General features: G+C 48.3%; 1 protein-coding gene across 1 annotated transcript; it reads right to left on the reverse strand.

Annotated features, from left to right (window-relative positions):
• Positions 1–4,153: 4,153 nt before the first annotated feature.
• Positions 4,154–12,720, reverse strand: CRIP1 (cysteine-rich protein 1 (intestinal); the record flags this gene model as incomplete). The annotated part of the gene is made up of 4 exons (XM_015421024.1): positions 4,154–4,293; positions 5,981–6,028; positions 8,359–8,416; positions 12,626–12,720. Coding segments are annotated over 3 exons (194 nt in total), but the record flags the coding sequence as incomplete, so codon positions are not given.
• Positions 12,721–15,051: the final 2,331 nt, after the last annotated feature.

Below are 15,051 nucleotides of genomic sequence, written 5' to 3' on the forward strand. Positions count from 1 at the left end.
CCCCCTGGGCTCTTTACTGCCGGAGCTCCGCTCCTGTGCCCTCCTGCAGGAAATGGCCCCTGGCGGTGCGCGTGGCCAACTCTGAAGCCAGCCGGAACTCCATTCCTGCCCCAAAATAGCCCTGCTTCTTCAGTGAACAGTGACTCATAAAAGCACCTCCCCTGCCACATATTTCGTTAGTCTTTAAGGCGCTACCGGACTGTTACTCTTTTCTACTGCTACGGACAGACTAACATAGCGACCCACCTTGATCGATCTCCTTTGAGGTAGCTTAGGCTGAGAGTGTGGGGCTGGCCCGAGGTCACCCAGTGAGCTTCCACAGCACTAGTGGAGATTCTAAACCTGGGTTTCCCCCGATCCTAGTCCAACATTTTAACCACTACGCCACCCTGGCTCTCTGTGTATCCTCCTGACCCAAGGGCCATCGTCTGCAGTTTGTCTGACATTTGCACATCCCCTTCAGGGTTCCTCTGGGGCACACCTCAGTCCTTCACACATTTGAAAGGGTCTGGGCTGCCCTGTGTCCTCTATGCAGGGCTCTTTTTGTAGAAAAAGCCCAGCAGGAACTCATTAGTATAACAGGCCACACCCAAGAGCAGAAACGCATTAGCATATTAGGCCACAGCCCTGACAGCACAGCTCATTAGCACATTAGGCCGCACCCCCATGTTACCAGAAGTGTGGTCATCCAGCCACACCCACCTTTTGCTTCTTATTCTGTTTACCTTGTTTGTTGTCAAAACCCAGGGCCTTTTTTTGTAGCAGGAACTCCTTTGCATGTTAGGCCACACACCCCTAATGTAGCCAGTCCTAATGAGTTTCTGCTGTTGGGTGTGGCCTATTATGCCAATGAGTCCCTGATGGGCGTGGCCAACTCAGGAGCCAGCTGGAACTCCGTTCCTGTGCGTTCCTGCCCAAAAATAGCCCTGCCTCTATGTATGTCGTGGGCCAGAGGGGGACACACCAACAGGCGTATGCTAGCATCAATGGGTGCAGTGTGGCTCTTTCTCTGTGCGGCTGACATGAGGGCGTCACCATGTTGGCTGGAATCAGCAGCAGTGACGTGGACTCTGCAGGTGCTGCTATGATCTCTGTTCCTTTTGAGCTTTTTCTTCCTATTGTTCCTCTCCTGGAAGAGATTAACGCTCCCCTCAAAATACCCAGCCAGTCTTCTGGACCTGTGTTTATCTTGTAAACATGAGACTGCATCACTGGGGGGGGGGAAGGGAAGCACCTGCCTTCGCTTTGGCAGAAGAGCCACTTAAGCTGGAGGAAGGCTTGGCAGAATGGAATGGTAGGTTACAAGCTACTAACCTGGCTTACTGGAGTGTAGTGAACAGAGCAGGTACGATTGCCAGAGGAAAAAGTGGTGGTGGGGAAACAGTGAAACAAATACATATGTCAAAATTGGAGATAGATGTGTAAATGTATCCTTCTTCATCGTGGAATGCTAAGAACCTGTTATTCTCCATCTGTCTCCTCTCAAGCATGGCGGTAACTAACAGCATGCTTTTCTTTGACGTGGGGTGATTGGTTGTGCAGTGTTATGACTCTGTCACCAGACCAGAGAAATACATTCCATTCTACCATTCAAAATGGCATTACCTTCTAATATTCATTGCATTACATTACTATCACTATTCTAATCTACTATTCCAAATAAGACACTAAAACACCAAGAAGGGCTACGCATCCTCTTTATTTTACTGTATTTCTTATTTGGAATAGTAGATTAGACATATTTATTTGACATATTTATTCACTTCACTGTTCCCCACCACCACCAGAATTAAATCCAAACGGTGACCATATAAACTTAGCTTGTTACTCCTGTTTGCATTTGTCAAAACACCTTCATTGTGTTGTATGCTAATTTGCTGTTCTGTTCAACCTCTACCTATATGTATGGACTGGAAACTTCCATTTCAATTTTATCTGAGGAATTTTATCTGAACTAGCAGAGACTGATCAAGAGAGAGAATCTTGGAGTTGTAGTAGATAACTCACTGAAAATGTCGAGACAGTGTGTAACTGCAATAAAGAAGGCCAATGCTATGCTGGGGATTATTAGGAAGGGTATTGAAAACAGATCAGCCAATATCATAATGCCCCTATATAAATCAATGGTGCAACCTCATTTGGAATACTGTTTGCAATTCTGGTCACCGCACCTTAAAAAGGATATTATAGCTTTGGAAGAAGTGCAGAAAAGGGCAACTCGAATGATAAAAGGGTTGGAACACTTTCCCTATGAGGAAAGGTTAAGGCACTTAGGGCTCTTTAGCTTGGAGAAACGACGACTGAGGGGTGACATGACTGAGGTTTATAAGATTATGCATGGGAAAGAGCAGGTAGAGAAAGAGGTACTTTTCTCCCTTTCTCACTATACAAGAACTTGTGGGCACTCAATGAAATTGCTGAGTGGTCGGGTTAGAACGGATAAAAGGAAGTACTTCTTCACCCAAAGAGTGATTAACACTTGGAATTCACTGCCACAGGAAGTGGTGGCGGCTACAAGCATGGATGGCTTCAAAAGGGAATTAGATGAGCATATGGAGCAGAGGTCCATTGGTGGCTATTAGCCACAAGGTATAGATAGGGACTCTGGGGCAAGTGATGCTCTGTCTTCTTGGTGCTTGGGGGGGGGGTCAACAGGGGGATGGCTTCTAATGTCCTGGCCTCACTGGTGGACCTCCTGATGGCACTGGTATTTCTGGCCACTGTGTGGCACAGAGTGTTGGACTGGATGGGCCTTTGGCCTGATCCAACATTGGCATCTCTTATGTTCTTATGAAGTGTGAGCGCACACAAAAGCTAATAGTCAGACCAACATGGCTGCCTACCAGGATCTCCCTAAATTATGGTTTTGTTATTCAGGAGTGTTCTATAAGCTGCCTTGAAAAAGCCTCCAATGTGGCATGCAATACAATGAAAGGGAGGGATTAGTTCTTTCAGAGCAAACCGCTTCATGACTCAGGTTGCCAACCCCCAGGTGCCACCTGGAGAACTCCTGCTATTATGTTGATTTCCAGAAGACCAAGATTAGCTCCCCTGGAGAAAATGGCTGCTTTGGAGGGTGGACTCTGTGGCATTGTACCTTGCTGAGGTCCTTCTACTCTCCAAACCCTGCCCCCCCCCGGCTCCATCCCCTAAATCTCCAGGTAATTCCCGACCCAGAGCTGGCAACCCTCTTCATGACTCCGTGGTTCAAAACTGCTGTCGGGAGGAAGGGAACTGAGAGAACCTCAAAATGACGCAGATACAAGAAACCTTTGCTTGCTGTACTGTAACCTTAGAACGGTTTTAGACGTTCACTCTAAGTTTTGTGTCATGCCTGGTTGTCCGTTGTGGGGAGGGGAAGGGAAAGGAGACTGTAAGCTGCCCTGAGACGCCAAATGAAGGGCGGGGTAGAAATCCAATCTCTTCTCTCTCTTCTACCCTGTGAAACAGACTCTGAATGGAACCCTTAGTGGGTAATATGGGCAGGATTCAAACCATGCGGGAATTCTAAAGGGACTCCCAAGGTTCTGTTAGTGAGCTTCTAGCCTGAGCTGCGGTGGCTCAAGTGGTTAAGACGCTGAACTGCAGGCTGTGGACGGTCAGTAGTTCAGCAGTTCGAGACCCAGGTGTCGCATGATGGAGTGAGCTCCCATCTCTAGTTCCAGCTCCTGCCAACCTAGCAGTTCGAAAGCAAGAAATTGCAAGTAGATAAATAGGTACCACTTCGGTGGGAAGGTAACAGCGTTCCGTGCGCCTTGGTGTTTAGTCATGCCGGCCACATGACCACGGAAACGTCTTCGGACAGCGCTGGCTCTTCGGCTTTGAAACAGAGATGAGCACCGCAACCCTAGAGTCGGATTCGACTGGCTTTCGAGCAAGGGGAACCTTTACCTTTACCTTAGCCTGAAAAAATCTCTTATGAATGAACAACAAATACACATGCCCACTTATTAACAAAACAGACTGCAGCCAACCACTTTAATTCAAGCTTTTAATAACAGAGACAGAATCATCGTTGCTTAAGAACGGGGTCTAAAAGCCGGCTCCAGGGGTGGGGTTGGGGGGTTGGCTGGGATTGCTTATTTCCAGGAAGCTTGACATCGTTGTTACTATTACCAGTCTTGCCCGGTTTCGAATTATCCACCCTGTCATGTTTTCCAACCGAACAGGAAATCTTCCACTTTGGCATGCCTTTTTTAATATGCAAGCTTGCTATGGAGGGGGAGGGATGCATTGTGGGCAGAATGCCTGTGAGATTGCCAGGGTCCACATAAAGACCTCATCCTTCCAGCTCTAAAGAGAAAGAAAAAGGTTAGCTAAAACTGATCTGAAATGTTCTAATAAGTGTTGGAAATTGTCAGCTATGCTGCCATAAGGGTTGGGGGTGGGATGCTTGCTTGTCCTGTGTACCATGTACCGCTGCATTCCTTCTTTGCTTCTGTAACACTTGCTTATCTATGGCCTTGCAGATGGTGTGTAGTGTCTGGGATTCAGGGAACCGTGGGAGCGCTTTCGGTTCCCAGCTTCGGCTCTAACGGCCTGGGGCTCCTTCTCCCGCGCGGGGGAATGTGGCTAATTGGCCTAAGGAAGGGGTGTGTGCATACAAATACCCTATATCCCATTCTGCTTGTAGGGGCGACGCCATTCTTAACAGTGACTACGTTACTGCATCTATAGCTCTGCAATAAAGTATCACCTTTCTGATAAGCGTGTACTCAGTTGTTGGCTGTGGAATCTGACAGAAATGTGAAAATAAGGTTGGCACATTTTACCACATGTGGTGGCATTGTGAAAGAACTAAGAAATATTGGGCAATGGTGCATGAAATCTTGCAAAAGGTGTTAGGTACAGTGGTGACATTTACACCAGAGGTTCTATTGTTGAACATTTTACCTGAAAACACTAACAAAGATGATCGTTACTCGATTATTTTTTTAACTACGGTGGCCAGAATTCCTTACACAAAATACTGGAAATTATCGGAGATACCAACTAAGTGAGAATTTATAAATAAAGTCCCGGAGGCCGCGGAACTGGATAAATTGACTCAACCGAATCAACATTTCAGAATACTTGGACATGGTTTTATAATTGGTATGATAATCATATGTAGGCAAGTTTATATTTGACATATTGGTTTATTAAATGAAATCTATATATGATTGAAGAAGGTAGAGATAGATGGTTACTTTACACAGTACACAAGAATCGAGAACTATGTGGATCAGGCGTTAGCATAAATGTTTGTTAAAAATGGAAAATAACCCCCATGTATGTATCGCAGGGCTATTTTGGGGCACAGGAACGGAGTTCCAGCTGGCTCCCAAGTTGGCCACGCCCAGCAGGAACTCATTAGCATAACAGGCCACACCCAACAGCAGAAACTCATTAGGATTGGCTACATTAGGGGTGTGTGGCCTAACATGCAAAGGAGTTCCTGCTACAAAAAAAGCCCTGGGTTTTCATCACAAACAAGGTCAACAGAATAAGAAGCAAAAGGTGGGTGCAGCTGGATGACCACACTTCTGGTAACATGGGGGTGTGGCCTAATGTGCTAATGAGCTGTGCTGTCAGGGGTGTGGCCTAATATGCTAATGAGTTTCTGCTGTTGGGTGTGGCCTATTATGCTAATGAGTTCCTGCTGGGCTTTTTCTACAAAAAGAGCCCTGTATGTATGTGTGTATGTTAGTATGTCTATTTTGTGTTTCTGTATAATGTGTGAAAAACTTTAAATAAAATTTCTGCCTCTTGGGGGGGCAGTTGAAAGAAAGAAAGAAAGAAAGAAAGAAAGGAAGGAAGGAAGGAAGGAAGGAAGGAAGGAAGGAAGGAAGGAAGAAAGGAAGGAAGGAAGGAAGCCGTTAAGTAAGAAGGACCCAAGAATACCATAGCTGAGATGCCAGGGCCTCCAGAGGAAGCTATTAATTATTGTCATTATTATTATTATTATTATTATTATTATTATTGTTGTTGTTGTTGTTACCTGCGCTTCATTTGAACGTGTGGCTTTCAGCACCTCCACGGCCAAATCCTGAAAGACAACCCCGATGGATACTGAATATTTATTTATTTTATTGGTCTTGTAACCCACCCTTCCTGGAAGCAGGCTCAGGGCAGGTCCCATCACAGTACACAATACAATTAAAAACAGTTTAAAGCAACAATATAAAACAACACACGGCTCCTCATCATTGCTAGCTCAAAAAGTGAACAAGAACAGGATCCTCCCAATGATCCCTTTGGTTTCCGATGAGATCAGGTAAATTCAAGAAAAATTAATGCTGCTTCAGTACAAGTCACACGAACACATGGAGCTGCCTGATACTGAAACAGAACCTTGGTCCATCAAGGTCAGTACTGTGTACTCAGAAAGGCAGCGCCTCTCCGGGGCCTCAGTCTAAGACCTTCCACATCCCCTGATGCCTGTTCCTTTTAAGTGGAGATGACAGAGACTGAACCCGGGACCTTCCACATGCCAAGCAGATGCTCTGCCTCTAAGCCACAGCCCCTCCCGAAAGTCCCAGCTACGGGGTCACTGGCAGAACAAAAGGAGGCGAGTGGGGCAGAAGAACAGGTAGGAACCACTTGAGCCCACTGGGTGGCAAGAAGAAGAAGAGGAGGAGGAGGAGATTGGATTTATCCCCTGCCCTTCACTACCCAAAGGTGTCTCAGAGCAGCTTACAAACTCCTGTCCCTTCCCCTCCCCACAACAGGCACCCTGTGAGGTAGGTGGGGCTGAGAGAGCTCTTGACAGAAACTGCTCTTTTTCAAGGACAGCTGTGCCAGAGTTATGGCTTGCCCAAGGCCATCCAGCCAGGGGCAAGTGGAGGAGTGGGGAATCGAACCCGGTTCTCCCAGATTAGAGTCTGCGCACTTCACCACTACACCAAACTGGCAAGCAGCCTGCAATTTAATGAGCTCACTCCCGATGAGCTGACTCCTCCTCCCGCTCCTTAGGTGCACAGAGTTCCAAAAAGGACACTCCCTTGGTCTCACTTCCCCTCTGCCCCTGCACCGCCACGACCGTCCCTAGTTTGGAGAAGGGCCTGGGCTTGAGAACATCTCTGCCTCTTCCCCCAACCAATCAAGGAGACTTTCCCCCACATCTTTCTGAGCCTGGTCAATTTCGTTTCTTTTATCCTCTGAAGCCTGCGCCAAGAGCTGCTGTTGTTGCTTCAGCCCTTGCTCAGCTTTGAATCTGGAGTCATCCCTGCAGGGCTGGTTCCAGTTTACTCGGAAGCCTTGGGCAGGCAGTTCCCAGGGCCCGCTCCCATCCTCTGCCCACCACCAGGCCCTCGCGCCCTCCTGCCTGCCCACCCGCTGGTGCATGCTTCCGTGTCTGCTCACAAGGTCTCCCATGGCCCATGCATGCCCCCAGCCCCCAGCAGCCCTTTCCCCAATGGCACCAAGCAGGGAGTGCAGCAGGTAGTGGGGTGCTAGCAGATGAGTGGGCAGGGGATGCCAGCACCAGCGGGCACTGCTGGAAGGCAGCTGCCCCACCTGAGGGTGTGCCAATGCCGGCCCTGCATCTTTGTTTGCACACCCCGAGTTTTTGCTCTACCCGGCCCTGTTCCACATGCTTTCCACTCTGGATCGCCTTTGGGTTACTATGCCTTTATGCATGTATCTAATGTTCCCTCTAAGCTGTGAAGTCTGGTGAGCAAAAATTCTACTTTGTGGGCTAACTGGCATTAAAGTGGTGAGCGAGCAATTTGGCTACTGCATAAATTACTTTGCTCTGGAGCCATCCTTCCTGAGCGAAGACAAAAATATGTGAGCTGGAGGCTAAAAAAAGTGAGCTAGCTCATACTAACTCAGCTTAGAGGGAACACTGCATGTATCCCGTTTTTGACATATTTATTGGCTTTGCTGTCCTTTCCCCGCCTTAATTAAATTAAAGCAACTGCTGATCTTATAACCTTAGCTTGTTATTTAGTTTTTGTCTTTGCATATCTTAAAACATCTTCATCATGTTGCATGTAAATTTGCTGTCCAGCCTTCTGTCTATAAGTCTGAACCCTACCTCCCATTCCACTGTATTTGAAAAAGTGTGCATGCACACAAAAGCTCATACCTTGAATTAAACCTTTGTTGGTCTTAAAAGGTGCCCCACTGGACTCTAAATTTCTCTGACTGCTTCAGACCGACACAACTGACCACCTGGAACTATCTGAATCTCTGTTTGGAATCCCATGTGGCTCCCTTGCTGAGCACGCCCCCCCCCCATGATGTGTGAGCGAGAGGGTGTTGGAAACACTCCCCTTTGGGATTCACAAGACCATGCTTCTGGTGATAATATCCCAGGAGAATGCAGGCTAGCTGATACCCAGAATCACTCCCCTTCCCCGCAGGACTCCTTACCTTTGGGTCCAAACAGCGCTGCGTAGCAAGGGTGGTTGCAATAGGGCTTCCCGTCATGCTGCAAAGACAAAGGCAAACGACTCAGGGGAGCCACCACCAACAGGACCTCTGTTGTTATTACCCAGTGAACATGGAGACAAGTGCAAAACCACAGGTCCGCTCCACTGCACACACTGGCAGAACAAATAGATGTTGAATGCATTAAGATGCCTTATGCCAAAGCAGGCCCTTTCCCTGTCGAGGTCAGTGTTGTCTATTCTAGGGTTCCCTGGCCGTTTTGAGCCTGTGGGCAACTTTGGAGTTCTGGCATGGCGTGGAGGGCATGGCCACAAAACGGCTGCCACAGCTTACCTTCAAACACAATGACGATCCGTATGCTGTGGCGGCAGCTGCTACCAAAGCAATGGGTTTTTAAAAAAAAAATCTGCACAGCCAATCAAATATTCAATAACCAGTCCGAAGCCTTCCTGGGCAAAAGCCTCACTTGGCCCTGCCCACTTGGCAGGCACCAGAAAGGGTGCTGGTGGGCACCGTGTTGGGGAACCCTGGTCTGCTCAGACTGGCAGCAGCTCTCCAGGTCTCTCAGGTCTTTTGCAACACCTACTACCTGGTCCTCGGAGGTACCGGAGACTGAACCGGAGACCTTCTGCCTACAATGCTGATCCTCTACCACTGAGCTACAGCCCCCTCCTCTGGATCTGCAGCCAACTCCTGTGAGGAAAAGAAACAGCTTTTGTCCCATAGTCTGTGAGCTTTGGGCATCATCTGGATGGGGCGCTGCTGGCAGCCAAGTAGCTGCCGGGGAAAACAGTTTGTGTGGTGCGTTCCACTCCAGTGTGCCTGCCAGACTGGTCTGCTAATAGTTAAAACCAAATGGAGAAGAGATTTATACCCTGCCGTTCACTCGGAGCCTCAGGGCGGCATACAATCTCCTTCCCTTCCTCTCCCCACAACAGACACCCTCTGAGGTAGGTGGGGCTGAGAGAGCTCTGAGACAACTGCTCTTGAGAGAACAGCTCAGAGAGAACTGTGACTGACCCAAGGTCACCCAGCTGGCTGCAAGTGGAGGAGGGGAGAATCTAACCCGGTTCTCCAGATTACAGTCTGTCGCTCTTAACCACTACACCAAACAACAGAATATTTTTACCCATAGGAAAATCAGCTATAAATGGCGTGTGCAAGTAAGTACAATTCAGGACTGGAAAGAAAGAGGCTTTCCTAGTGGGGAAACACAGGCTCAAGTGGTTAAGACGCTGAACTGCAGGCTGTGGAAGGTCGGTAGTTCAGCAGTTCGAGACCCGAGTGTGCCGCATGATGGAGTGAGCTCCCGTCTCTAGTTCCAGCTCCTGCCAACCTAGCAGTTCGAAAGCAAGAAATTGCAAGTAGATAAATAGGTACCACTTCAGTGGGAAGGTAACAGCGTTCCGTGTGCCTTGGTGTTCAGTCATGCCAGCCACATGACCACGGAAACGTCTTCGGACAGCGCTGGCTCTTCGGCTTTGAAACGGAGATGAGCACCGCAACCTTAAAGTTGGATTCGACTGGCTTTCGAGCAAGGGAACCTTTACCTTTATCTATGATAATCCCAAGTCCACAAGGAGATATTGTCAAACCGATAACAACATAAGCGTTGCCCAGCTGGGTCAGACCAGTGGCTGACCTAATCCAGCACCCTATCTCCAAACAGCGGCCACCCAGTTTCCATGGAAGGCCAACGAACAGGGCACAGAGGCCAAGGCCTTCCACTAAGGTCGCCCCTCTTAGCAACCGGCATTCAAAGGTGGAGTGCCTCTGAATATGGGGGTTCCCATCTAGCCGCGACAGCCATGAATAGGCCTCGCCTCCACGGCAGGTCGCAGAAGCATCAAGCAGAGGCAGTCTGGCCAGAAATCCTTGCCCGAAGGTCAATTCAGAATCAGCGATGCACACGGACCGCGTCCTACCAGTGGTCAATGGCTGCCTGCTACCAAGAAGCACAAATCAATTCTGCTCGACCCACATTAGGATGACTTGCGTTAATGGCAAAGGACTCTGAAATATCTGATCACGAAGGGGGGGGGGAGCTATCTGGATGTCTGCAGAGTGGCCACAAGAACAGGATCCAGCTGGGGGGCTTCCTGGCATGACTGTCTCTCCTGATATCAGTCTGCGCCCCACCTTTGTTTCTACCTCCCCCCTTAGGGCGGCTATGTTTATTGACAGCTTGATGACATGTTTTCTGGGTTACTGCTTTAGTCCTCTGGGATGTGCTGCTAAAGGCAGCGAGGACAACACCCTTCCTGTCAATTTTTGGAAGGCAAAAGGCAGCATTATTTCATAGGGATTTTGGTCCTTTTGATTTATGGCTCGGTAACGCGGTGGAGCTTTACTGTTTTGGATGCTCTGCATTATTTGTCACGGGCCGGTGGTGCTATCCTGTTCATTCTGCACACACAGCAATTCCTTTATTGGCATTTCACAGAAATAAAAACATAGTATCTGGGAAATAAAATTCAGCTTCTACATAAAATACGATTTCTGTTAAAAGATACCCTGCGTTGAAGACTTACAGAATTTTACTACGTATAGAAGCAGCTGCCAGTAAAAACTCTGCCACAAGTTCAACTATGTTTTCCTCTCTGCTATTTTAAAAAAATAGTAGTTTATTCGGCCTAGGAAAGTCTGAAACTCTACCCAAGATTGGTGATAAAATACGATGCCTGATATCAGAATAATAATAACATTCACACAGTACGTGGGACACTGTTTCCGTAGTGATCTGGTCCATGGGGTCGCGAAGAGTCGGACTCGACTGTGTGACTGAACAACAACAACATCTATGCTCCCTCTAAGGTGTGGAGTCTTGTGAGCAAAAATTCTACTTTGTGAGCTACTGGCATTAAAGTTGTGAGGGAGCGATTTGGCTGCTGCATACATTAGTTTGCTCAGGAGCCATCCTTCCTGAGCTGAGAAAAAAATGAGTGAGCCAGCTCACACTAACTTAGCTTAGAGGGAACACTGATTTGGCATATATTTTGTAAGCTCCTTGCCCCCCGCATTGTGAACAGGAAAGGAGTGATAAATTTTTCAAAAACAAATGTGGGCAAAAGCAGCAAATGCATGAAACTGCTTTGTACAGAGTCAGCCACCCACTGGTCTTTCAAGGCCTCCTCTGACTGGCAGCAACTCTTTTTTTATATATATGTTTGTGTGTGTGTGTGTGTGTGAGAGAGAGAGAGAGAGCGCACCTGGAAGTCATGGTGACCTCTGGTGACTGATCCCTGCTGGGGGCCTAGAGGGTATTCAGAGAGGTGGCTAAATAAAGCCTGCCCCCACCTCCTGCCTCCTGCCTCTGGTATTCCAAGGAGGTCTCCCGTCCAAGTACTTGCCAGAGTCGACCCTGTTTAGCTTCTGAGATCTGATGAGATTGGCCTTGCCTGGGCTATCCAGGTCAAGACCTGGCAGCAACTCTTCAGGGTCTTGGTCAGGGGTCTTGCACAGCACCTACTATTAGATCATTTTAACAGAAGCTGCTGGGGATTGAACCTGGGACCTTCTGCATGCCAAGCAGATGCTCTGCCAACTAAGCCACGGTCCCTTGTTTAAGATACTATATCCTGAGCTGGGCCCGGGGTGTATCAAGATCAGTATTGTCAACTGACTAGCAGCAACTCTCCAGGGTCCCAGGCATAGGTCTTTCACATCACTTATTGTTTTAGCCTTTTCTTACCTGGAGACCGAACCTGGGATCTTCTTCAAGCCAAGGAGACCTTCTGCCAACTGCTCCATGGCACCTTATATATCCTGAGTCAGATCTTTGGTCTACCAAGGCCAGTCTTGCTTGCTCAAATAATAATTATCATATGGCAGTGTGTGTACTATAGCCAGGAGAGATCCTAAGATTGTCTGGCAGCCAGAAGTGCTGGCTCTTTTAGAGTTATGCACCACTAGGTATCAAGCTAAATTTGTTTTTAAGGGAAGAGATGTTTCAGAGGTAGTTTGCCATTGCCTGCCTCTGCATCCTGACCCTGGTATTCCTTGGAGGTCGCCCTTCCAAATATACTACCCAAGCCCCACCCTGCTTAGCTTCTGAGATCTGATGGGAATGGGCTAGACTGGGCTTGCTCTGACTGGCAGCAACGCTCTAAGGTGCAGAGCTCCTTCCTGTCACTTAAAGACTGAGCCTTTTAACTGGAAAAGGCAGGGATCGAACCTGGGACCTTCCACACGCCAAGCAGATGCTCTGACACTGAGCCACGGCCCAGCCCGACTCAAGCCCTCCACGTACCTCTGCGTGGCCACCTGCAGTCAGGGTCTTGTTGCATTTTTCACACTTCAAGCATGGCCGGTGCCAGTCTTTCCCCAGGGAAGTGACTTTTTCAGCTGCCAAGGACAAGGATACAGATCAGCAGAGATGATTAAAAGAGCTCAAAAGTGCTAAAAACACACACCCTGTTCTGGTCTCTATCTCCACAGCAGTCTTATTTGTTTCACTCGTAGCCTCCCCCCCTCCCCCGTGGCTTAGGTCATTCTCTTCTCTATTTTTATCCTCACAACAACCCTGTGAGGTAGGTTACGCTGAGAGAGTGTGACGGGCTGGAGGTCACACAGCGTAGTCTCCTGGATCCTAGTCCAACAATCCAACCACTAACCCATTCCTGAAGAGAGCACGATGGGCCTCCCATTCCCTCCCACCCCTTCTCAGCACACCTATGCTGGCAATTTTGTTTGGTGTAGTGGTTAAGTGCGCGGACTCTAATCTGGGAGAACCAGGTTCGATTCCCCACGCCTCCACCCGCAGCTGCTGGATGACCTTGGGCAAGCCAAAGAGGAATTTCAGACAGGCGATATATTCCAGAAGAGGAACGGTTCCCAAATGGTTTCTGGTCTGTCATGTCAGACAGAACCGTTTGAGAACCAGTTCCCTTCTGGAATATATTTGTCATTTCATACACAGTCACTTCTGTTGAAGGGCAGGGTATAAATCCAATCTCCTCTTCTTCTTCTTTTACCTCATAGGGTGTCTGTTGTGGGGAGGGGGAGGGAAAGGAGCTTGTAAACCGCTCTGAGACTCTGAGGGAAGGGCGAGGTATAAATCCAATCTCTTCTTCTCTTCTTCTTATGTCAGCCCACAGCTCTTTTAGTAGCACAAGAGCCACTGATTCTGGCAACTAGCACATTGCACACACAAACCTGCCGTCTAATGAGTCAGACCTTTGGTCCTGATAGACTGATCAGTGCTGTGATCAGTGCCGTTTACTTTGGCAGTGGCTCTTCGGGTTCTCATGGAAGAGGAGGAGAAGTTTTACACCCCGCTCTTCTTTACAATCGCCTTCCCTTCCTCTCCCCACAACAGATACCCTGTGAGGTAGGTGGGGCTGAGAGAGCTCTTTCGAGGACTGCTCTTGAGAGAAGAGCTCTGAGAGAACTGTGGCCTGCCCAAGGTCACTCAGCAGCTGCATGTGGAGTAGTGGGGAACCAAAGCTGGCTCTCCAGATTAGAGTCTGCTGCTCTTAATCACTACACCAAGCTGGCTTCAACTGTGGAAGACTTTCACAACACACAAAACTGGATCCTTTTAACTAGAGAGGCAGCAGATGTTCCAGTGCGCCACGGCCCCCCCCCCCTGTCGGACTGAACACACAAAGCTACCTTCTACTGAGTCAAACCTTTGGTTTAGCACAGTCTACTCTGACTGGCAGCAAGACTCCAGGGTCTCAAGTAGAGGCTTCCTTCCTTTCCTTTCAATCCTAAAAGGTCATAGATATATAATCTTGAGCAGTAGAAAATTTATAGATATTCTATTTAGAACCAAGAGTTAAAAAGGACTGATACATATTTAGCCACACCCAAAGTAATTTTCGGATTGTTGTCTTTGAGTAAGAAGAGACCAGTTTCCAGAGAACTGGGGTGGGGGGTGGGGGTGTTGCTTAACCCAGGGGTCAAGTATGTTGGAAGTGCTTTGTGCTGTCTCTTAACCTCAGACTTCTGAGGGGGTCTATAAGAGAGCCAGAGAAATAGAGAGGCCAGGACACTGATCATCCTTCCTTTCTACTACTCTGATACTACCCCTTTGATGTGTAGACTGCTTCCCTCAGGGAATCTTCCTTCCTTCTCATTTGACACCTTCTCTCCACACTGTGCTAGCCTTCTCCATCTTGACACCATGAGGGCAGGACATGCTTCCTGCATCTCTATCCATCCTAGCTAGTTAGAATAGATTCAAATCCTATCTCTATCCTGTCTAGAATGGAGTTCCTTACAATAAAGGACTCATATTAGCTCTGCAAAGATAAAGAGGTAACTTTGTTTCTTGCCAGCACACACAAACCAGATTGGCTCTGTTGCGCTATGAGCCTTGAGCACTCTGCTACCTAAATAATCCTTCAAAGCAGAGGTCTTTAACATCATCAGCTACCTTCTTACCTGGAGATGCCAGGGACTGAACCTGGGACTTTCTGCATGCAAAGGAGATGTTCTACCACTGAGCCACTGTTCCACCTCTATCAGACCAAACACATGGAGCTGCCTTTACTGAGCCAGGCCAGCACGGCGTACCCTGACTGGCGGCAGCTCTCCAGGGTCCCAGGCACAGATCTTTCAAATTACTTTTTTTACTGGGAGATGCTGGGGCTAGAACCCGGGACTCTCCAAGTCTAGAGCCGATGCTCTTCCACTGAGCCACAGCCCTGCTCTGTTTCGACAGCACAAGGA

This window comes from Gekko japonicus, unplaced genomic scaffold (assembly GCF_001447785.1).
Source record: "Gekko japonicus isolate JY-2015 unplaced genomic scaffold, Gekko_japonicus_V1.1 scaffold4114, whole genome shotgun sequence".
In the NCBI taxonomy this organism is placed as follows: Eukaryota; Metazoa; Chordata; class Lepidosauria; order Squamata; family Gekkonidae; genus Gekko; species Gekko japonicus.